The sequence below is a fragment of the Euleptes europaea genome, chromosome 6 (assembly GCF_029931775.1).
Source record: "Euleptes europaea isolate rEulEur1 chromosome 6, rEulEur1.hap1, whole genome shotgun sequence".
Classification (NCBI taxonomy): domain Eukaryota; kingdom Metazoa; phylum Chordata; class Lepidosauria; order Squamata; family Sphaerodactylidae; genus Euleptes; species Euleptes europaea.
In genome coordinates, this window is record NC_079317.1 from 20418355 (window position 1) to 20441122 (window position 22768).

Consider the following 22768-nt stretch of genomic DNA (forward strand, 5'->3'; position numbering starts at 1 on the left):
TAGTGGATTAGTTTGGCTGCAAGCAAGTGCAGAAAACTCAAAAGCCTTTGTAAGTGTGTCTTCTATTCTGTAGGTTCGTACACCTCTGTTTATTGTAAGGGGTGATGGGGTGGCCCGTAACGTGAACCACTGTGAATGTAACGAGCGCCAAGATCTGATACTTAGGGCCAAATTCCTGTGTTAGTTTCAGCAATGGGAGTTCAGAATTATGACAAGCGTTCTGCTTTGTCCTGCTGCTTTCCAGTCTCCAGGAAATTCGGAAACAAATCACCAATGCCACTGTTGGTTTTTCGCCCCGCAGAGCTTTGCTGTTCCCTTCTCCTGTTCTCTCTTCAGTGGCTCATCTCTTTTATTTACATGCTGTTAGTTCTCTGCGTATTGATCAGGCCAAACGATAAAATTTTTTGTTCAAAGCAAAACCCTCTCCGCCAATGGGAATTGTGCCATATTGAAGACTGGGTAATATGAGGTTTTTCAATTACGCTGCGGTGGAAATAAATACCCCCTTAAAGTTTGTCGAACGGCGGTCAGTGAATAAGCTGCATAGTTTGCAATAGTGTGTTATGTGAACTTGAGTTTTCCCAAATTCCTGGTTGTTCCAATCAACCAAGAGGTATCACATAGCCCTCTTTCAGAGCAAACATACAGTCATTTTGGGGGTTCCTCCAGATCATTTAGATAATTGGGGCTTTACGTGATGTTTAAGCCTTGCAAAACCTGTTGCAAATTTTGATCTGGAAATTAACAGCGTTGCTTGCACTGAATCTCAAGATAATTTGATACTGCCAAGAAATGGAAGCTGTCATCTGTATGTTCTGTTGAGTTCTGTATGACTTACTTCTCACCTTAAATATACACAGGGTTGGGCTGTAGGTTTGTAGAATAAAATTGAGCTGAATTCCATTGTTGTTGTTTTTTTTAAAAAGGTTAAATGGGCAATATCTTCTGCATTTTTGTTAATTTTTGCTTTCAGTTGATTAAATGTGGTTGCTCAGCTCAGCTATTTGTTCAAGCTAACTCCTTCCAGAGCCATCAGGGTTGCCTGCAGATTAACTGAAAAGGAGGTTGAAAAACGGGTGCTTGAGAGACTGTTGCTGTTTTGGGTTCAGCAGATACTGGGGGGAAACGAGTGCATGTGACACAGCAGAACTGCCGCCTAACAGGGAAATGCTTAGTAACTGCCAGCATGCTCCAGTTGGTACCTGCAGTCTTTACAGCTTAGCTGTCTCATGTTTACGCAGAAGTAAGTCCCATTGATTTCAACGGGGCTCACTCGCGACTAGGATTGCAGTCATATTGAAATGGTATCTGATTGGGAAACAGGTTTCAGCAGTTGGATGAGGTTTTTGGATATGCTTAATGGTCGTCTGTGTGTGCTTGGTGGTGACTCTGACCTCCAGGGACCATGCACCTTCTCCTTATAAAACTAGCTGCAGAAACCTGTGTGCATGCTTGTACGTAAGGCACTTGTGATCTGCAAATTATGCAGCAGTATATGCAGTCTTGTGCTTGTAACATTTAAAAACCAACCAGTATATTCGGACGAGCTAGAGCCCATCAGAGTTTGAAAGATATATTTTCATCCCAGCTGTCAATAGAGAAAGTACTCAGGTAGCTTAGTTGGATGAGATGCCGTTCCTCCTGAGGGGGGCTGCCAAATGGCCACTGTTTGCAGCCCATGATGAGCGACGGGCATCTTTCCTTCCCGTTTAGGCTGTAGCTCAGCCAGGCTTATTTTTGTGTTTTGTGTATGTGTGTGCTTTGGGGGCAAAGCGAAGATGAAAAAGAGAGTCTTTTCCCACCCAAGGTGTATCCAGCAAGCACCGACTACCTGTCAAGATTGCCTACCCTGGCAACTGGGTGGGGACTCATTCCTGAAGCTGGCCGTGCCCTTCTAGGGGAGCTTAGCCCCGGGAGACTTCCCCTCCATCTTCCCACAACACAGGTTCATCTGCGTAGGCAATCTCCCTGGGACAATCTCCCTGGGATTGTCTCCTGTGAGGAAAGGCAGGCCCAGACAGCCATAAAAGCAATGTGGCCTTCTGTGTTCACAATGGAAGTTCAGGCCGAACATCCTTTTGAATGAGGCCTGCATGTCCAATGAGTTCAGGCCTAAAGATAGCAGCAGTCTGCTTTGAAGTTGTAAATGAATGGGACTTGTTCAGCAACAGAAAAGCCCGTGGCCTGTATATTTCAGTGAGGCCTCCGCAGATGTTCGGAGGTGGCCTTTCCCACCCAGGTGTTTTTGACAGGTGCTTACTTTTCACTAAAAGCTTTCTCCATTCTTGTTGGACACTCCAGCACCAATTCCTTTTCTTTCAGCCCTGAGGCTATTTCTGGGGGTGCGATCCTGCCTCCTCTGCTTTGGCCACACACTTTCTACCGGCCTGGGTCGGCGGTGGCAGCGGTGGGAGTGCATCCACTTTAACAGACATTTTGGGGTTGGTGAGAAGGAGGGAGGGATAACAGAAACAGGAAGATGGGACAAACTGTAAAAGGATGAATAGGGATGTTAGCCTCCAGGTCGGACCTGGGGAATTACAGCTCATCTCCAGGCTACAGAGATAAGTTATCCTGGAGAAAATGGCTGCTTTGGAGGGTGGACTTTACAACATTGTACCCCACTAAGGTCCCTGTCCTCCCCAGGCTCCATCTCCATTCAGGAGTATCTGGTGCAAAAATATTTATGACTCCAGATGTGTTGTAACACCAACAAGCGACATAGATTTTGTCACTTGTTGATGTTACAACACATCTGGAGACGTACAATTTTTGCACCAGATACTTGTATGAGCAAAATACCATGTTGAAAGACTTATGATTGGTATTATTAATTCACATCTAGCCACACAGAATATAAGGTTTACAAATTTCTGATAGAATACCTTGTAAATTGCATTTCTGGATATGTTTTTGAATAACCATGTTTTGTATAATTTGACCACTGAGGAAGACCCAAGAGGCTGAAACGTGTATGGTCTATTGGTCATTTATATTTTGCATATCATCAATGGTGTTGATTTTTTTTGTAATGGTTTATACTTGTGATTTTATATGTAGCGTGTAGTCCAGGCCCAGTGTTTTTATCCATTATATTGTGCACTCCTAATAAATAAATATATTTTAAAATAATTTTTAGTTCTCAGCTCAGCCCTTAGGTTCTCTGTACTTTTTTTGGTTGAGTTCATTCCCCCCTTTTTTGTTGTTGTCCATCTCCAAATCTCCAGGCGTTTCCCAACCTGGACCTGGCAACCCTGTCCCCCCCTCCCCACATCCCCGCCATTGGCAAGCGGGGACCTGGCAACCCTAGGATGATCAGTGGAATGAGACTTATACTACAGACCTAAGCAGAGTTAATGTCCTTCTAAGCCCATTGATTTCAGTTGCTTTAGAAAGGCAGAACTTTGTGTTGGATTGCACTGTCCGTTATAAAAAGGGAAAGAAAGGTGTTGCAAAGTGGTTTATTTAGAAGTCTGCTGTTCCAGGAATACCCAAGGCAGTTTCTGTATTAGTAATTTTTTAAATATGCAAAATACATTTAAAAAAAAAACCCTCATGTATCGCACAACAAGCCTATCAAGTATACTAGTTTTGTTTCCATTTTACAGATAAAAGAACAGAAGCTGAGAACTAGTAACTTGGGTAGGGGTTGTGCAATAAGATCCATTACTCTGAACTGTTAGGACTTGAACCGTTGTTCCAGTCCATTTTCCTGTCCACCAGATCACACCAGTTACGGTTCTCAAGGTCTTTACTACTTGTTTATGCATTGCTGTGGGGTAGATAGAAGGTTCAGACAGGAAAGCCGCATCAGATCTACCTGTTTTGTTTTGCAGACAGACTTGGTTGCAAAATGTATTTAAATCATTTGTGGAGACAAGGGAGGGAGGGGAATAGAGTACAGATATTATCGTTTTTTTTAAAAAAATTCCTGTTCTGATTCAGGTCATATAAATCTTTAAACAAATCGCTCTCAATTCTTTCCCCTTTTTTTTCTTTCTCCTCCCCCACCCCTTCTCCCTGACCCTCACCTTTTCTTCTGCTTACCCACATAAAGCAGAGGCTGACCATGTGGAAACGGCCATCACCCACGAGGAAGAGAGCCTAGTGCTCGGGGAGCCGGTCGGCCTCAGCATTGCAGCGGGTGGAGCAGACCCCGACTTATTAACCTGTGGACAGTGTCAGATGAACTTCCCCCTGGGAGACATCTTGGTTTTTATAGAGCACAAGAAGAAACAGTGCAATGGCACGGGTGGCATCTGCTACGAAAAGAACCTGGATAAGAGCAGTCCTCCCCCTTCGTCGCGCGCCGAGCTCAGGAAAGTGTCAGAGCCAGTGGAAATCGGGATCCAAGTCACACCCGATGAAGAAGACCGTCTTCTCACGCCTACAAAAGGAATTTGCCCCAAGCAGGAGAACCTTGCAGGTACAGCATGTTTTGCGTTGTCAACTGCCGGGATGGCCCATCTGTGTGTCTGTGTGTCTGTCTGTCTCTTCCTTCCTTTCCTTTTAAAAGCGGGAAAGATGCTTCTGGAAAGATCCGAGAACACAATCCTTTATTAGTGGGGTGGGGTGGGGGAATCACATGGTTGAAGCTGAGGGAACTGTGAGGAAATGTCTTGCTTTGTAGGCCTCCGTTGATTCTCTTCTGTGGAAGGTTTAGTTCCTGGGGCTAATGAGCACCCTTTGCAGATCTGACTGTTCTGAGGGAAACCACTAGAGTATGGGAGCATCCAGTCCCATCAACTGGTTCCTGTGCCTCCATTTTGCCAGTGTGATGCTGCTCTGGGAGGATGGATAGAGTTTGTAGAAGGACGAGTACCCCCCTCCCCACACACACACTGGTCTCTCCCCTGGAAGAAGTGTTTGCTTATCCTGTAATTACTCCGGGATGTGAACCGTCTAGATTGTTCATCCTACCCTAGCCTCCTATTGATGTTTATCAGGTGCGTGAACTGACATGGACTATTATAAGTCTGGGCTTTTAAGGGCTCAAACTGCTGAATCCTGGCTTTCAAACCTGGCATTTGCAGGCAAATCACAAGGCCAGAGGTAAACGTGGGGCAGATTTCTTCTTTGAATTATCCATCTGTAGAGCCACTGGGGAAGGACAGCATTTCCTTTACCCTGTCTAGGCTGTAGCCAGAAAAATGTGCTAACAGTGGTTGAGGTAGCTTTTCCCACAGACTAATCATTGCCCAGGATTCCTCCCTCAGGGTAAAAGCCATCCCACAATGCCGAAGCAGACTCATGTCTGGATTAGGTAAGAAGACAAATCTTGCCTAAAACCTGAGGTATCTCATCTTGGCCATTAATGTAGATGCATTTACTTTGTCTATGCGATAACAGCAAGGGAGATTAAGAAAACAAAAATCTTGCATGCAGTAATCAGATGGAAATGTGGTTACCTTCAGTGGGAGTAAGGGTTGAAAGGGAAGAAGTGAAAGGAATGCGTAGCGCAAAAGTAAAAGAGGTTCAGCTTTCCTCTATGTGAATCTTGGGTGCTATAATTCCCCTGAGGAATCTATGGATCTAAGAAAGGATTCTTAGCGCCTTCAGGGATCTGTTATTGTCAGAGGTCTGCTAAATTCATTTTAAAAACTGGTTTAGGCTTGTGTTGCAGATAGAGCAATACAAAATTAAACTGCTACGCTTTTAAGAGATGTGTTGCTCATCTCGCTTGGAAATAATGGTTCTCGCTGGCTAAGAGTCATGTTGGATCAGACCAGTGGTCCATTTAATCCAACATTGTGTTTCACACAGCAACCCATCAGTTGCTCTGGAGGGCCAAACGAGGCCAAGGCCTTCTCATGAAGTTGCCTCCTAGCACTGGTATTCAGAGATTTACTGCCCCTGAGCATGGAGGTTCTCTTTAGTGACCATGGCTACTAGCCCTTGGTGGACCTCTTCTCCACGGATCTGATCAGTTTTCTTTTTAAAGCCACCTATACTCACAGTTATCATTATGTCCCCTGTTAGTGAACTCCACAATAGAATAAAGCATTCAGTAAAGAAATATTTCCTTTTGTATGCAAGTGAGTGGCAACTGCAGTTCCTGATAACTCCCGTGCACCAAATTGTTCTTAAATATAGAGGGAGAAAAGGAGATCACCACAGAAATGTTTCACCTCATAAAGTAGTTTCTGCAAGTGGAGAGAAAAGAGCCAGTCCGAGGCCAGCGTTTGACAAGTAGCCTGTGTTTTCATTCTTAAAGCTTGGACATCTTGGGGAAATTGGATGTATAAGTTAAAACTGTCCTGAGCCAACTTTCAGTGTATATAGCCAGCCCTTACTCAGCAGATCACCAGCAGTCTCATAACAGGGGCATTACCGAAAGGGACTATATCCACCTGGAAGAGCTACTCTGTGGAAAAGTTCTTGCTTTGTGCATTGGCTTTTGGGAACATCAGCATTTATAGTTGTTAGTTGAAAAGAGGAACTTCCTAGAGCAGTGGCCCCCAACCTTCATTGGCCTTGGAGACTTCTGGAATTGTGAGAAAAAGTAATAAGTGCCACCGAGAAATGGCCGCCATGAGTAGGGTTGCCAGCTCCTAGTTGGGAAATACCTGGAGATTTTGTGGGGGTGGAGCCTGAGGAGGGTGTTTTTTGGGAAAGGGGAGGGACTTCAATGGGGTATAATGTCATAGAGTCAAACTTCCAAAGTGGCCATCTTCTCCAGGGGAACTGATCTCTGTCACCCGGAGATCACTTGTAATCCCATGAAATCTCCAGCCACCACCTGGAGCCCTAGCCATGGGAGGTGGGGCCAGTCACAAAATTGACGCCAGGGGGGACATTTATGAAAGATTGGGAGGTTCCAAGCGAAGTGTCATTCTGTGATATGGGCAGCTATTTGCGAATGGCTGCACCCTGCAGACCCAAAAAGGATACTTCCTGGGTTTTTGAAGCACATTGTGCTCCGTTGAGGTGAAGAACACAAGGACTGGTTCTTTGCTTTGGAGAAGAGGTGTTTTTAGGAAGAAGCAGCTGGGCACCGTGAAACACATTGGTGGGTACCATGTTGCCCACAGGCACCAGTTTGGGGATCACTGTGCTTGCGCCCTAAAGCAAAGGCCTAAGAGTGTAGCTCCTTATCGCCTTCCTGTCTGCAGCCGTGTCTTTCAGCCACCCCAGGCCAAGACACAAGCAAATTGAAACAAATTGCGCAATAAGATATTATGCACATTTGTATACTATATTCTGAGTGCAGAATTTGGAGCACTTTGGTGCAGAATTTGGATTACTCTCTTCTCCTTTGCTGAGACATGATTCCTCACCAGGCGTCCTTTTGGAATGTCTCTTGTGGATGAGGTACACAAGCGAAAAACATTTTATCAGGCAGAAAACCCACATCGTTTTTTGTTGGAAAAACTTATGAGAAGCCTGCCCAGATTCCTTGCAGTTCTTGCTTGCAGATCTTTCCACAGAAGATCCAGATGGATCTTCAAAGCAAAAAAGTATTTGTATTGACGGAGACATTCGGTTGGAACCTGCATACTTTGAGTATGCTCAGTGTGGCTGTTTCTGTTTTGGACATAAAGTGTTCACACTGATATAATTTCTGTGCTTGAAAGGAAAGAGTGGATAGTAGATTTGGGGTTATGCTTCATGAAGAGAAGGCCTTTGATATATGGATATGAAAGTTCTTGTGTTGGACTTCGAACATTGGCTGGCCAGCAATCTCTATAGCGTAGTCCATGAGAAACCTATCTTAGGTTGAGGTTACATGATAGGCACATTTTCCTCTGTCAAATGAATTTTTGCAGTCATCTCTTGACGGCAGTCATGTATATCCTGATCTTACGAATGGTTTGGCAAGTGGCTTCATCAGTAACCAGTGCAAATTTTGCAGGCTTAAGGTTGTGTTGCAGTCAGATAATTTGCTGAGCCATTCACCAAGCGCCAGCGAGGATTGTCACTGCTGTGAGGTTCACCAAAGATTCTTCTTGCAGCTGGAGAAGTGGTTGCGTGCACCTGCCCTTTAGGCGACCGTCTTCAAAGGCCTCTGACAAAAGTTACTGCATCAGTTGCAGGGTTATTATGGTTGTATAATTAGTTTGGGGACTGCAGCTTTCATACCCGCATGCCACAAAGTCGGGTTTTGGATTTTTTCCCAGTGTTTCAGAAGGGAGGGATGCCTGTTGAAGGCTTGGTGGAATCTCAGAAGGCTGGAATTGGGTGGAGCATGATTTCTACAGGAAGGTGATAAGGGAAAAAGACTGCCGTTCTCTTTGCCTCTTCCCGTGACTAGCAGAAGCAGAACACATTGTGCACTATAAGCAAATACCTGAAGATGTACACCGATAAATTCATATAGTTTTTGATAGAGATTTGGGGTTTTTAATCAATGCAATGCGTGCCTAGTTCTGAACAAAGCCATGATTGGGGGTTTTCCACACATATCTAGCCGTGATGTCATGTTTGCAGTTGTCCCATGATAATCTCGGGCATGGACACTGTGATTTCTGAATATTCTTGCAATGTGCTGGGATTCGGCTTTCAGTGTGTAGCAGGAGATATGGGACTGCTAAAGGAACAGGTCCTCCGCTTTTCTAAATCTGATCTGTCTTTCAAAGAAGTCACACCCACATGCCTTGTTCATTCTCATATCTCTCTATCTGTCAAAACCCATTTCCAGCACACTCCAGCATGACCAGGGCCTGGAATAGGGGCTATGCAAGATGGGAACAGGCGTTTCTTACTGGTTGTGGTCACCACAAATAAGGCGCAGGTGTACCTCACTACCTTAATGCTGTTCCTGCAGTCTATTTTCTGTGGGCTAAATAAATGTTTACCATTCATTCACGTGGAGTAAAGGTAAAATGCTACACTTGGAGACTTGCAGTGAGAGCAAAACCTGTTTTTTTTAATGTCATAGAGTTTCCGGCGAATCCTAGAGATGCATGATGTAACTTCCAGATTTCCCCAGGAAGTGATGTTACACCGTTGCCAGTGCAGGGGGGGCATCATCTTCTCTGCTCTGTTACTTCTGGGAAAAGCCCAGAAGTGATGCAGAGTAGCTCTAGGAATTGCCAGAAGCCCTGTGGAAAAATTGTAACGTTTTCAGCAATTGCGAGAGCTACCCTCTGTCACTTCTGGTTTTCCCCTGGAAGTGATATTGTGACATAGCCAATGTTGCTGGGTTTTTTTTTTTTTACAAAAGTCCTCCCCCCCGCATCGCCTTTTGGAGTGGTGGCAGGCAAACAAGGCTCCTAGTGGAAGGCCTAGCATCTCAACGCCCCTGGACAACTCGGGCTGCCGTAGTGGGAGGCAGGGCAGTCCTAACCCTACTCCAGTTTCACCCTGACACTAACCACTACAACACCATGAATTCTTGCAGTGCACCACTGTGGACAAGCCTCCCCCCCCTTCAGAGGGGTCGCCCAGCCTCCTAAGGTGTTTCTGATCTAGGTTCGTTTCAAACTTTAAACAATTTCCAGGTGTTCTACAGGTAGTGAGTGTATAGGCTTTGGGTTCGCTACTGTGAGGTACGTTTTGTGATGCACAAGGAGATTATTGAGATCGCTGAGGCTGGGTTAATATATAAACAACTAAGAAGATTTATTTATTTACAGGTTGGTTTTAAAGGAACAAACCAGCAGCGCAGGTCTCCAGGAAGACAAAGTAGAAACCTGGCCGAGGCACAAAAATGTAAACGGGTTATGTCTTCAGAGAGTAGTTAGACTTCTCTACAATGCTTTCAGGCACAAGCAGACTTTTATTGACTAGCCACTAGGTTGGGTCCTCTCTCATGCACAGGATTCTCCCTACACCGGCCTTCTCTCCCAGAGATGGAGCTAAACCCCCCTCTGCTACATTACCAGGCAGAGCCACCCTTTCCTCTGTCTGCTCTTTTTCCTGAGCCAGACCTGAGCTGTCCCTGCTGTCCCCCTGATAGGGCTGCCAGGTCCCTCTTTGCCACCAGCGGGAGGTTTTTGGGGCGGAGCCTGAGGAGGGCGGAGTTTGGAGAGGGGAGGGACTTCAATGCCATAGAGTCCAATTGCCAAAGCGGCCATTTTCTCCAGGGGAACTGATATCGATGGGCTGGAGATCAGTTGTAACAGCAAGAGGTCTCCAGCTAGTACCTGGAGGTTGGCAACCCTACCCCCTGAGGCAGACCTCAACTTCCCCTTCTGTGTTCCCTTCAACATCTCATCCCCCTTCTCGAAGGTGGCTGGATGCTGGAGCAGCACTTCTATGGGTTCAGCCGAGTGGCTGATTTTCCCTTCGGGGCTGGACGGCCTCCTGTCCGTCACGCACCACCTTCCATCTGCACGCTTTCATCGGTCCAACAATGAGCAATTGGGTCATCAGATGAAAAACAAGTAGACGGCAAAATTGTGAACTTCCTGTATGTCCCCTCCTGTCCCCTCTCCGTTCTCACCTGAGCTGTTTTACTGAAGCGGCTTTCTCGTTGCCTTTAATTTCTAGACTTGGCAAATGGCTTTTTAAGAAAAAAACCAAATCATTGTTCACTCATAAGGCAAGAATAATAGCAATAATCATAATAGTCAAAAGAAAGGAAGACAGGCCAGAGCTCTTAATCTTTTCCCGTGCAAACACAAAGATCAAATAGGAGAAAAAATGAATTGGAGAATTTTGAATCTGCAAAAAAAAAAAAAAAAAAAGGGAGGGGGCATTTGAATGGTATTTTTTCCCTGACACGGGCCAGGAATGCCCCAGTAAATATGGTGGTAATAACACTTTTTCAAATTAGGGATTGCATTTTTAGATAAAAAGGGGTCGTAGTGTCCCTCTGTTTTACTGTTGAGTTTTGACTCCTTCCGCACAAGCTCCCCCTTTTCTTTTCTATATTTCTTTCTTTTTTCCCCCCCAAATAGCAGAGGATAGTTTTCAATAGTAGGATAAAAGCTTCATATTACTGCCATGGAGGGTAGCCATGGAAAAAAAAAAAAGAAAACGCTACAGAAGTCATTCACAAAGGCTTTAGTGGGATATACCAAGCCCCTTATTTATATTTCAATAGAAGGGCTTTCTGCATTAGCCAAGAAAATCAGAATCTGTATTTAACATTAAAGGTATTTCCCAGTGAGAGGCTGTAGAGCATTGTTGTTAGATTTGTTAAAAAAAGAGTCTAAATACGATTTCATAAAAGGGAAACTTAATCTCTAAGGCAGCTTTCTCTCCACCTCCTCTCTCTCTCTCTCTCTCTCTCTCTCTCTCTTTGGTAATAATGCAACAGCATACAGTATTTTCACTTTCTATGTGACGAAAGATATTCTTAGTTTCCCCCCCCCCTTCTCCCCGGCGCTGCGACAGGAAGAATGAAAATTTCTTTATTCCATCAAGAAATATGTAAAATAATCCTTTAGAAGAATGGGGGGAGATATGTTTGTTCAAAGCATTTAAAATGTTATTTTAATCAAAGGCACGCAACAGCCAACATGCTATGTCAGCTAGAAAGAGGCTGTTACATTTGAACTGCAAACCGTACTCATCTTTTTATTTTATTCCCCCTTCGCCCCCCCCCCACAATCAACCTCTTTTCCTTCCTTCCCCAGCACTTTGAAACATTTTTTAAAAAAAGAAAATGAACAGGAAAAGAAGAGAAATAAAGATTAAAGAATAAAGGAGGGGAGAACAAACCTTCAGTGGCTCAAATGTGTAAAAGTAATTTAATATGGCGGAAGCATTAATTATTTTAGCTTAATTGAATTCTGAGGACTGCCGCCGTTGCATTTTTTGTAGACAAGCTCTGTTTATTATTTCTTTGTGTGTAGATTAACAGTAAAGGAAACACAGATAACTTTCACTTATTTACTGTAAAATAAATGTGTCAATTCACGTGTAGCGCAAACTGTTCCAAGATAATTGAGCCTTTACATTTTCGAAAGGGGGCAGGGAGAGAAATCACCCGCTGTCTGATCCTGCCCCCTTAAAATATTCAGATGCTCTCAGAGGGGCTCCCAGTTACTTCTTCCAGTCCCATCTCAGGGACCTCCCTTTTCACTTGGAATGGTTCGCACACCCTTCTGCCCCGTCACAATACTGTATCTTTCCTGACTGTGTGTCACTGCGGTAAGTCAAGCGCAGAACTTAGCCAAGTTCTGTAGACATCCTGGCTTTTTTCTCTTGGATCGTGCAAGGCTGAGTCTTTACGCGGGCAAGGAAAGTGGGGAGCAGAGCCATCTTGGCCATCCTAGCTGAGGCAGAATTCAAGCAGTACCTGTCGCTTCATATACCAAATCTGGACTTGCGCATGCAAGCATCCTTATACTGAATCAGATATTTGGCCCATCAAAGTCAGTATTGCCTTCTCTGACTGGCAGCAGCTCTCCAAAGTCTCAGGTGGAGTTTTTTCACATCACCGACTACTCGATCCTTTTAGCTGGAGATGTTGGGGGTTTATTTATTTATTATTTCAATTTATAGCCCTCCCTCCCTGGCCGAGACTAAACCTGGGATCTTCCGCATGCCAAGAAGATGCTCTACCACTCAGCCATAGCCCCTCCCTAATGAATAAGAAGTGGCCGTATACCAAGTCAGGTTGGTCCACCAAGGCCGATGTTGTCTACTCTGACAGCTGCTATCCAGGATCTCAGGACCAGGTCTTTCATGTCCCTGCTATGGGATCCTTTTAACTGAAGGTGCAGATGATCTACCACAGAGCTGCAGCCCTACTCCTTTTCTTCTGGCATGGCTAGCTCCCCTAAAAACTGTGTCCCAGGATCCTTCAGGGCACATCGGTAGTTTTCTATGGTTGTGCAGGGATGGTCTTGAACTATCTAGAGATCGTCTTATACCACCAGCCAACTCTGAGCTGGCCGAGGCAGGAAGGATTCCTAGAATCCTTCCAAGGGTCATCCCAGGGTTGTCACCTGTGTTGTTATTCCCCTTAACCAACTCTTGCGTGAAAGGGTCCTACATCCTTGCAATTTTTTTTTACCAATGGTTGAGTTGTGAGGTCAGTAATGGGTGGGACCTATGGGAAAATGGTTAGATGCCCATTGATGTTGACTTTTTTGACACCATATGTATCTGGTAAAAGACTCGATCGTGTGAAAGGGAGTCTTAATTTATGATGATCTGGAATTCATTTTTTTCTCCTTTGTAGTCACTTGATTAACAGTTGGGCATTATTTTTTCAGTTATATCGTAAAAGCCCTCTACAGTTTCATTTTTTTTTAACGTGGAAGTCTTTGTTGCTTAACCCTTTTGATGTTGCAGAAAGCAGAAGGAAGTAGTTTGTGTCCTGTATAAAACTAATGGCATGCTATGGGAAGTGGCACAATCACCGCAACTCCAGCCGCTCAAACAAGAGATTGAGCTGGCAGTTGTTGCATGATGCTATCTGTCAGTGGCTCAGTGCTTGAACATGGCACATTATCAGGGGATGTGGAGCTCTGTTATGGCTCCTGGTCTTCATAACTATGGCTGTATGCCCCGTGCCGTATATCCCCTGCCATTCTGAGAATCAGCACTTACTTCACCTTACATCCTTGAATCAAGACAACTCCAGTATTTTCTGATGACAAAATTCTGTCATCTTTTATTTGAGAATTTCAGACCCTATGAAGTTGAGTCAGACCATAGGCTTGGTATTATCTACTTTCACTAGCAGTGGGTATCTAGGATCTCAGGTTGAGAGAGTTTCTTTCAGTACCTGCTACCTGAGATCCTTTAACTTAAGGCTCCATGGATTGAATATGGGGCCTTCTGTATGCAAAGCAGATGAGCCACTGCCTAGTCTGTGGGTGAGAATTAGTATGAAGCTATGTATAAGCTGTAAGCTTATGTTGCAGTGTTCTTGTATTTTGTCCAAAGTGGCTCAGCGAACTGCCATCCCCTCCATCACCCAGAAGACCAAATGTTCCGTAGTGCAAAGCTGGAAGTGATGCCATCTCATTGGGCCGATGCTGTAGGATTCACCCCAAACTCTGTGATCTTACCATAGAGTTCAGGGTGAATCCTAAAGTGGCACAATGATGTCACTTCTGATTTTGCACTGATGTGACATCTTGCCTCGGCCTGATGCTGAGGAACTTGTCTCTCCACCCCAAAAATCCTTCTGCAAGGGCTACGATTGGACACTCCAGTGTTTTAAAATACACATCAGCTGATTTTCAGTGCATTTGAGAAATACAGTGACCTTTTTCCTTTACATTCTTAACTTCAAGAAAGAATTTCTGTAATTCCATCTACTTTCTTCCTTGTTCCCTTGGACCTTTATTGGTGGTTTGGAGTGGTGGACTCTGATCTGGAGAACCGGGTTTGATTCCTCTCTCCTCCACATGAGTGGCGGAGGCTAATCTGGTGAACTGGGCTGGTTTCCCCACTCCTACACACAAAGCCAGCTGGGTGACCTTGGGCTAGTCACAGCTCTCTCAGCCCCACCTACCTCACAGGGTGTCTGTTGTGGGGAGAGGAAGGGAAGGTGATTGTAAGCCGGTTTGATTCTTCCTTAAGTGGTAGAGAAAGTTGGCATATGAAAACCAATTCTTCTTCTTCTTCATTTCTGCCTGTCATATATTTTCCCGCCCTCCCTCTCAGGAGCTGAGGGCAGCATTGATGGTCCCCTCCTCCATTTTATCTCTGCCGCAAAGATGGTGGGGGTTTGCATGTTTCAGACAGCAGATAGGGAATGCTTCCCCAATGCATTAACCTCCACATACATCCAAAATGTCATATATATCAAGGAAAAGGGTTGTAACCCCTGACATACTAGTACAAGGATATTTCAGTACTGTGGATTGTTCAACAATGAGATGGTTGTATCCACTGTGTGATTCCTTGGAGGGAGCATTTTTGGAGTCTTATTCTTTAAGACCTGAGGGTGAATATTGTGTCTCTTCTCGCTCCGAGGAGGAGGGCATCTTGAAACATTGGGTTATTCCCACTGGTTTCTCAGAGGCCTCCCCGAACAACCAGTGGGAATAACCCAATGTTTCAAGACGCCCTCCTTACCTCAGAGCAGAAGGAACCTTCACGGTAAGTAATCCAAGGTTCGTCCTGTACAGCTCCTGGCACTCTGCGGATGCTGCATAAATGCTAAGCAGCAGTAGCAGCAACAAAATGGCCAAACCACATTTACAGATCTCCAAACGTTGATGACCAAACTAGTAGTGGAAATTCATTAGGCAGCGGTGCTAATTGCCGCAAAAGGTTGCAGAAGATAGTATTTGACGCCGACATCTATTCACCTGCGCCCACCAAAGTGGCATTCTGTACTTCATGTACTTGAACTTGATATATATGGTGGAGTTGGAAAGGGGTGTGTGTGTGTGTGTGTGCTGGGGGGGGAAGAGTGAGTATGACTTCCTGTCAAACAGAGGATTAAACGTTTCCATGAATGTTCATTTTGGCCTTTTAAATGGTAAAAATGCCAGGGAGAGCAACGAAATGACTCGCATGTGCTGGAGGCGAGAGATAAAAAAACTGCCACAGGTTTGCTGTGAAAAGAAGCGGTTTGATATATTTAGAATTGTTATTTTCCCTCCAAATTAAGATTAGTTAAAATCCGTGTGTGTGTTGCGTGAGTGATTGTTAACTCAATGGCATGGATTATCCTTTCTTCACATCGTGACAGCTAATTATTATTGCTGTTCACCCAGAGACATTTGCTTACACTGTGTACCATTATGGATCCGGGCACCCCCTATTAACGCTAGGAGTAAGACAAGCCACTGTGGCATCTTAAGTGGGAGAAGGGAAGGAGGCAGGGACGGGCGGGTTGTTCGCTGCCACCGAAAGGACCCCTCTTTGGTTGCAGGCGACAACAGGCAGGTTTGGGACAGGTGGTTGAAACCGCACCAAACCGACACTGAGAAAATGGCTGGCATCGGGCGAGGGGGAAGGAATGTTCCTTAGGAAAAGCACCGATCCCAACACCAGCTGCCCTTCAGTGTGAGTGGCAGAAAAAGAGATAGTTAAAAGTGATGCCCAGAGAACCAGTCGCTTAAACTCGGGAAGGTTTTATTGTTGTAGCAGTATGCAAGATTCCGGGTGGCACAGAAACCAGAAACAAAAAGTTCCATTTTATTTGTTTACTTAATTTATACCCTGCCGTTCCCCCCCGGAATGGGGACTCCTAACAGCTTACACCATTGTCTTCTCCATTTTATCTCACAATAACCGTGTGAGTAGGGTTGCCAGCCTCCAGGTACTAGCTGGAGATCTCCTGCTATTACAACTGATCTCCAGCCGATAGAGATCAGTTCTCCTGGAGAAAATGGCCGCTTTGGCAATTGGACTCTATGGCATTGAAGTCCCTCCCCAAACCCACCCTCTTCAGGCTCCGCCCCCAAAACCTCCTGCCGGTGGCGAAGAGGGACCTGGCAACCCTAACTTCTCTCCCAGAGATAGAGCTAACCTTCTGTCTGCTCTTTTTCCTGAGCCAGACCTGAGCTGTCCCTGCTCTCCCCATGGGGCAGAACTCCACTTCCCCTTCTCCTGTGTTCCCTCCAACATCTCATTCCCCCTTCTCGAAGGTGACTGGATGCTGGAGCAGCACTCCTGTGGGTGCCATCTGAGCGGCTGATTTTCCCTTCACGGCCTCCTGTCCATCACAGTGAGACTGGCCCAAGGTCATCCAGCAAGCTTCCTTGGTAGAGTGGGGATTCAGACCTGGGTCTCCCAGATTCTGGTTGGGCATTCGAATCACTGGCTCTCTGTGCCGTTGAAAAGTTTTCTTTGCTCGTGTTTGGAAATTATTTTGTGCCGCTGTAGTTTTACATTGCTTTCCAATGATAATAATAATTGGGTGCAAAGAACTGGCAAGTTATGTCCCAGATTTTATACTGTGTACTGACCCGCTAGCCTTTGTCCCTGGCGCTGTGCTTTGGCCAGAGCTGTTCCAGTGGATGTCCTATGGTGGGTCTCTGTTTTCACTTGAGCCCCTGCAGACCGCTCTTTTGGGATAGTTGTTCACAACCTTTAATCTGCTACCCCCCCCAGGAGGTAAGATTATCATCAAATCCCCCCCCCAAGTTAAAAAGACATAAAAACAGCACTTCACATGAGGCAGCTTTATACATGTATACAATTGGAAGGCCCACAGTTTGCGAGTAGGGGATCCCATCCCCCCCCATCGCTGCTCCAGGCTCCCCCTACCTTAAGCTCGCCCTGCCCCCGCTGGGCCCGTAGCTGCTCCAAGCATCTGCTGCAGAGGCGGCCAGTCCCTGGAGTGGATCCCTATGGCACTGGCTGCTGCCATTTGAAAGGTAAGTGCATTCTCTGAGCTTGCACAGAGAACGCTTTTTTATTTTGAGGGGGAATTCAACCCTCTCCCCAATGATTTTTTTTTAATGACAGATATTTTTTTTGCAGACCTAGGGGGTCCCCCAAGTCTGCAGAAACATCTGTTTGGGGTAAATGCGGTCTGATCCGTGGATTTGGGTATCTGCAGATGGGAGCCACACTTGGGAATTATATAGATATTTATGATACACCTGGATCCCAGAAGTCCTTTCAGTAAAACTATTGTTCCTCGTAGCCATCAGCTGGCTCCTTAACGTTGAGTTTGATTCCTTTCCGCTGCGCATCACTTTTTTGAAGGACCGGGAGAAAAGTCCAGCATCTGGGACTGAGCCTGGGATTGACATAGTGGTTAGCATGTTAAAACTAGGATCTGGTAGCCCCAGCTTCACATTTCCACTCTGCTATAGAAGCTTGCTGAATAACTTTGAGCTAGTCACTTTCTTTCAGCCTAACCTGGCAAAATAGTTGTGAGCATAACATGGAGGAGGAGAGAGCCATGTACTTTGCCCTGAGCTCCTGGGAGGAAGTATGAAAGTATACTGAATTAATTATAATATTATCAGGGTGGTGTGAGCGTAGGGTTGCCAGGTCCCTCTTCGCCACCGGTGGGAGGTTTTTGGGGTGGAGCCTGAGGAGGGCTGGGTTTGGGGAGGGACTTCAATGCCATATAGTCCATTTGCCAAAGCAGCCATTTTCTCCAGGTGAACTGATCTCTATCGGCTGGAGATCAGTTGTAATAGCAGGAGATCTCCAGCTAGTACCTGGAGGTTGGCAACACTACGTGAGCAGTACAAAACAACATTCTTCCACTGGCTCTGAGAAATAGTTGCAGGTAAGGGGCTGTTTAAAGTTTCAGACGCCCTGCATGTGTCCCCAAAAGTTCTGAATGCCCCCTGATATGTGTAGATTGCTCCCCTTCCTCGGGGGCATGTGGTAGCCATTAAGAATCATTGGAGCAACAGTGAGAATCAGTCACTCTGTGAAGAATGTGTAAATGAGCATATATGGCTGACTCAAGATTTCAAACTGGTTGACATCCTGTTTCCTAGTGCCTTCTCTTAGCCGCTGCGTTACACCAGCTCTCATATATATACCCATAAATGGACAAAGAGTGAAAGAGAGAGAGAGAGACAGAGACAGAGAGGAGCAGAGAAACCAAAGTGAAACCGTGACCCTTGTGGCCGAAGCAAGTCCCTGGACTGGTATCCGAGTGCGAAGAAAGCTCTGAGATAAAATACCTCCTTTTAAGATGTTCCTCCAGAGACGTAGAGTTGAGTACCCGTTGGTAAGTTGTGCGTGGGAGCACTGAAAACGGCTAATGAGCTGCTGTCTCCCACATGCATGCAACAGATTTATATTCACTGTGCAAAATATACCAGCCACAGGAAGGTGACGGAGAGTGCAATCCTAAGAGTCCTTTCCTGGGACTAAGCCCCATTGAACAAACCTGAGTAGGATTCTCTGAAGAGCTGCTTAGGATTTCTCTCATAATCTCCTAAGTGAAATTGTCCCGTGCTTGGAAGTTACCCAAATTTTCCTCTGGCCTCAAAAAAAAAGTGTGTGTGGGGGGGAAGCCAGCTGTCCTCTTTCCACAAGGAGAGAGTAAAGTTGCAATAGGCGCTGTTCACCTAGGTATGCAAGCCCCATTGACGATTGCAGGATGGGTAGCCCTGTCGGTCGGTATAACAAAAAGAAAAAAAAAAGCCCTGTGGTACCTGAAAGACTTAACAACATTTATCTCCATACGAGCTTTTGTGAGTCACGGCTCACGAGCTGTGACTCACGAAACTCGTGTGGAAATAAACATTACCAGTCATTAAGGGGCCATCGAACCTCTTGGTTTATCAAACCCCGTTGAAATTAGAGGCACCTTTTGAGTGAGGGGAGCGAAGCCCCCCGCTGAGTTTGCAGATGACAGCCAATTATGTGTCGAGAGCACCCAGAGCCGGATTTATGTGCAAACTAAACAAGCTACAGTTCAGGGCCTCAGATTATGAGGGGGCCTTTAATGTAAAAAAAATCAAAAAACTAAATTACCTTTCCTGGGAAAGGGGGGGAATGCTACCTGGCTTTTAAAGATTGACTTTGCCTAGGGCCTCAGCATGCCTTTATCTGGCCCTCCACCTGTATCTCTGGCCGGTTCACTGGCTGCGCACGCTAAGTAGCTGTTGTATAATCAGTGCATCCCAGAATATGTCATCCACTTAAAAGTTTATTAGAGCAAGTATTACTCATTACCATGTCATCTGAGGCAGGTGGGGAAAAAGGTGACACATTAGTGCAGAGGCTCTGCTTGCATTTTTTTCCTTGGTAATTTAAAAAATACCTATGCGCATCTTCCATTATTTTCCTTTTCTGCGATTTTCAGTAGGATTAAGTCACTATTTCGCAGTAAGCCATTAAAATGTCCCATGTTCTAAGCCTGCATATAAAGTATGTCAGGGACGGTTTGTTTATTGATCTGCTGATACCCACACTTAGAATCATAGAGTTGTAAGGGATCACCAGGGTCATCTAGTCCAACCCCCTGCACAATGCAGAAAATTCACAGCTACCTCTCCCCCCACACTCCCAGTGACCCCTACTCCATGCCCAGTACTACACCCCCAGTGACCCCATACTCCATGCCCCAAAGATGGCCAAGATGCCCTCCCTCTCATGGTGGCCCCATTGATGCTGCCTTCCGTAGATGTCAGTGGGCCTTCATTGCTATTACTCAAGAGTATATTTTTATGAAGTTCCAAATTGCAGACAATGCTTCCAAAACCATGAGAGACTGAAACTCTTAACCTGTGGCAAAAATAGTGCTAGCTGGAACTGGGCTGCATCCACACATTGCATACGGTACTGTTCCTGCTCTATAACAATTACAAGAGGGGAGTCGTCATAGCTCAGTGGTAGAGCATCTGCTTCGCATGCAGAAAGTCCCAGGTTCAATCCCTGGCATCTCCAGTTAAGAAGATCAGGGAGTAGGTGATGTGAAAGGCCTCTGTCTGAGACCCTGGAGAGCCACTGCCTGTCTGAGTAGACAACACTGATCCTGATGGACCGATGGTCTGATTGAGTATATGGCAGCTTCGGGTGTTCAAGAAAGTTGCCTGGTCCATGTGGGAGAATCCAGGTACAAATATCCCAATGATTTGTGGATGTAGCCTTGGAATATATCCCAACATCCAAGAATAGTGAGCACACTGTGATAGCATACTCACCATATTTAATTAAGATGTATGATGTTTTGTAATGATTGGGTTTGGGGCAAACCAGTTTTTCTTCTTTGTAGCTGAAGTGAGCCATCCACGGATTGGTGACTCCCCAGTGTATTTATGCACCCTTTTTCTTCTTCAGATCAGATATGTGCTGGTTTCCACAGGTCAGGAAGGATGCACTCTTGTTCTCTGGTTTCTGTGGGTCAGGGTAGGATGCATTCTTGTTCTCCGTCGTATTATGTGGACGCCTCCTGTATGTGACCATATACCTTCTTGAGCATTCTCCTAAATTACCCCTCTATACCCTCAGCTTCCTTATGAAGAGAACTTGGCCAGATCAGTTGTTCCCCACTTCACTTCACACCTGTTTTCATCGGGATTTGTAGCTTTCAAACAAGCTTTTCGTTTCCATTTTATAAGGACATGCTTTCATCTCCCAGTTTGTGGGGGAAAACTTGATACCTGGGCATGGAAGCTAGTGGGAAAGGGGTGTGTAGTGCGATGGTGTGTGTTGAGGGTGGTTGGTTCTCTGTAACAATATCATAATAGTAGAAAAGCTTATTCGTATGATGCATGAGTGCTTTCGCCACAACACGCTGCAAGGAGACAAAGCACTTATCCTGGCGATTAATACCTCCCCCGTGATTTTCTTCTTAGCTGTGCATAATCATTAGCAGCAGTCCAGTGGTAATAGCCCATTGGCTTGGCCACACAGAATGCCTGGGCAGAAGGAAAGGTTGTCTCCCCCCCAATACCGCATGAGATGTGAACATTCAGGAGCTGATGTGTGCTACTGGTCATTACTTTTAAAACTTCCTATGGCGCTTTCTCTTTTCAGTGTTGCGCCTTAATTGATTTGGCTTTCATCTTCTTCTAAAAGGGGGGGGGAAATATCCCCCCACCCCTTACCATTGCAATTTACTCTTTAGTTTACAAAGTCTCAGACATTTCTCTTTGCAGTGATGGACAGTGCCATCAGTGGCAAGAGTAGGTTCAGCAGTGGAAATTGGCTACCTAGGGAGGTGGTGCGCTCCCCCTCTCTGGCAGTCGTCAAGCAGTGGCTGGACGAATGCTTGTCAGGGATGCTCTATGTTGATCCTGCACTGATCAGGAGGTTGGACTAGATGGCCTGTAGGGCCCCTTCCAACTCTGATTTTGTGATCAAGTTGCAACTGACTTATGGAGACCCTGTAGGGTTTTCAAGGGAAGAGATGAACAGAGGGGGTTTGCCATTGCCTGCCTCTGCATAGCAACTCTGGACTTCCGTGGTGATCTCCCATCCAAGTACTAACCAGGGCTGACCCTGCTTAGCTTCTGAGATCTGATGAAATTAGAAGCTTCAGTATTCTTACCCTTTCCTCTGGAAGGCTTGCAAGTGGTACTTTGCTTAACCTGGGAAGCCTCGTGGACAGATTGTTGGTCTGCTGTAAGGTTGCCAGCATTACAAACTTGGTCAATTGGGTATGTGAAACTTAGGTAGGATTTGCTGGCATTTGTTTTAATTCGGGTCTACTGGTAACTAGATTAATGTTGGCATTTACTTTTTACCTAATGGGACTTCACTGTTATTTAAACTTCGTGGTGCCAGGATGGACTCATTTCAGGCCTTTAACGGAATAAAGTTTAATAATTGATATTCCTAGTGACATTATTAGTATGGGTTTATGTAACGATTATTAGATGGAATATTGTACATTTTAATGTTAGAAAAGCTGTAGGGCGCATTGTAAGCTAAACTGACTTCTGAGATATGTTATGAATGTATTGACTAAACTTGGACACAGAAGCCTAATTCTTCCCCCGTTTTTCCCTTCCCCATTTCTTTGTTAATTCTGTACCCCATAAAATCCAATAAAAACGTTATTAAAAAAATAATTCGGCCGTAAGAAAAAGGCAACTTCGTTTTCTGGCCTGGCTTTAATCTACCACCCTTTCTGGAGAGAGGCTGCATCCACATAAGACAGGATATTGTAATGTTGGCTTGCCTGGGAAACCCAATGGCCAATTATTGCTTTATCGCAACCCAATGATGTGTGGATGCAGTTGCAGAGTGTCACAGCGGGAGGCAAATTGAGAAGCTTGATGTTCCATAACGTCATAGGCAGACTGACCCTAAGCAATGTAGGCAGTGCTGGGGGGTGGGGGGTGGCTGCTCATCTCGAACCTGGGCCATGTTAGTGATGGCAATGGGTGTCATCATCATCATCATTGAGGTCTGAGCTGAATGGCCTCAGTGGCATTATCTGTACTGCAAGGGCCACTTGACTCAGTAGTGTTTTAACATCCCAGTCTGCTCCTGCATAACAGAGCTGAAATGTTCTTAGTTATCAGACTGGGAGCCAATG

General features: G+C 45.4%; 1 protein-coding gene and 1 non-coding gene across 6 annotated transcripts in view; both read left to right on the top strand.

Moving 5' to 3' along the window:
• The window catches only part of BCL11B (BCL11 transcription factor B), a 173439-nt gene that overhangs the window by 14837 nt on the left and 135834 nt on the right, over positions 1-22768 (top strand). For 3 of the 5 annotated variants that reach the window (XM_056852248.1, XM_056852246.1, XM_056852249.1), the window contains exon 2: positions 4058-4426. In XM_056852248.1, coding sequence (XP_056708226.1) covers positions 4058-4426 — 369 coding nt within the window. The remainder of the gene's footprint in view (positions 1-4057; positions 4427-22768) is intronic. The other 2 variants (XM_056852247.1, XM_056852250.1) reach the window with 1 other exon arrangement.
• On the top strand, positions 20095-20169 carry TRNAA-CGC (transfer RNA alanine (anticodon CGC)). The gene has a single exon. It is a non-coding gene; the product is annotated as a tRNA-Ala (tRNA).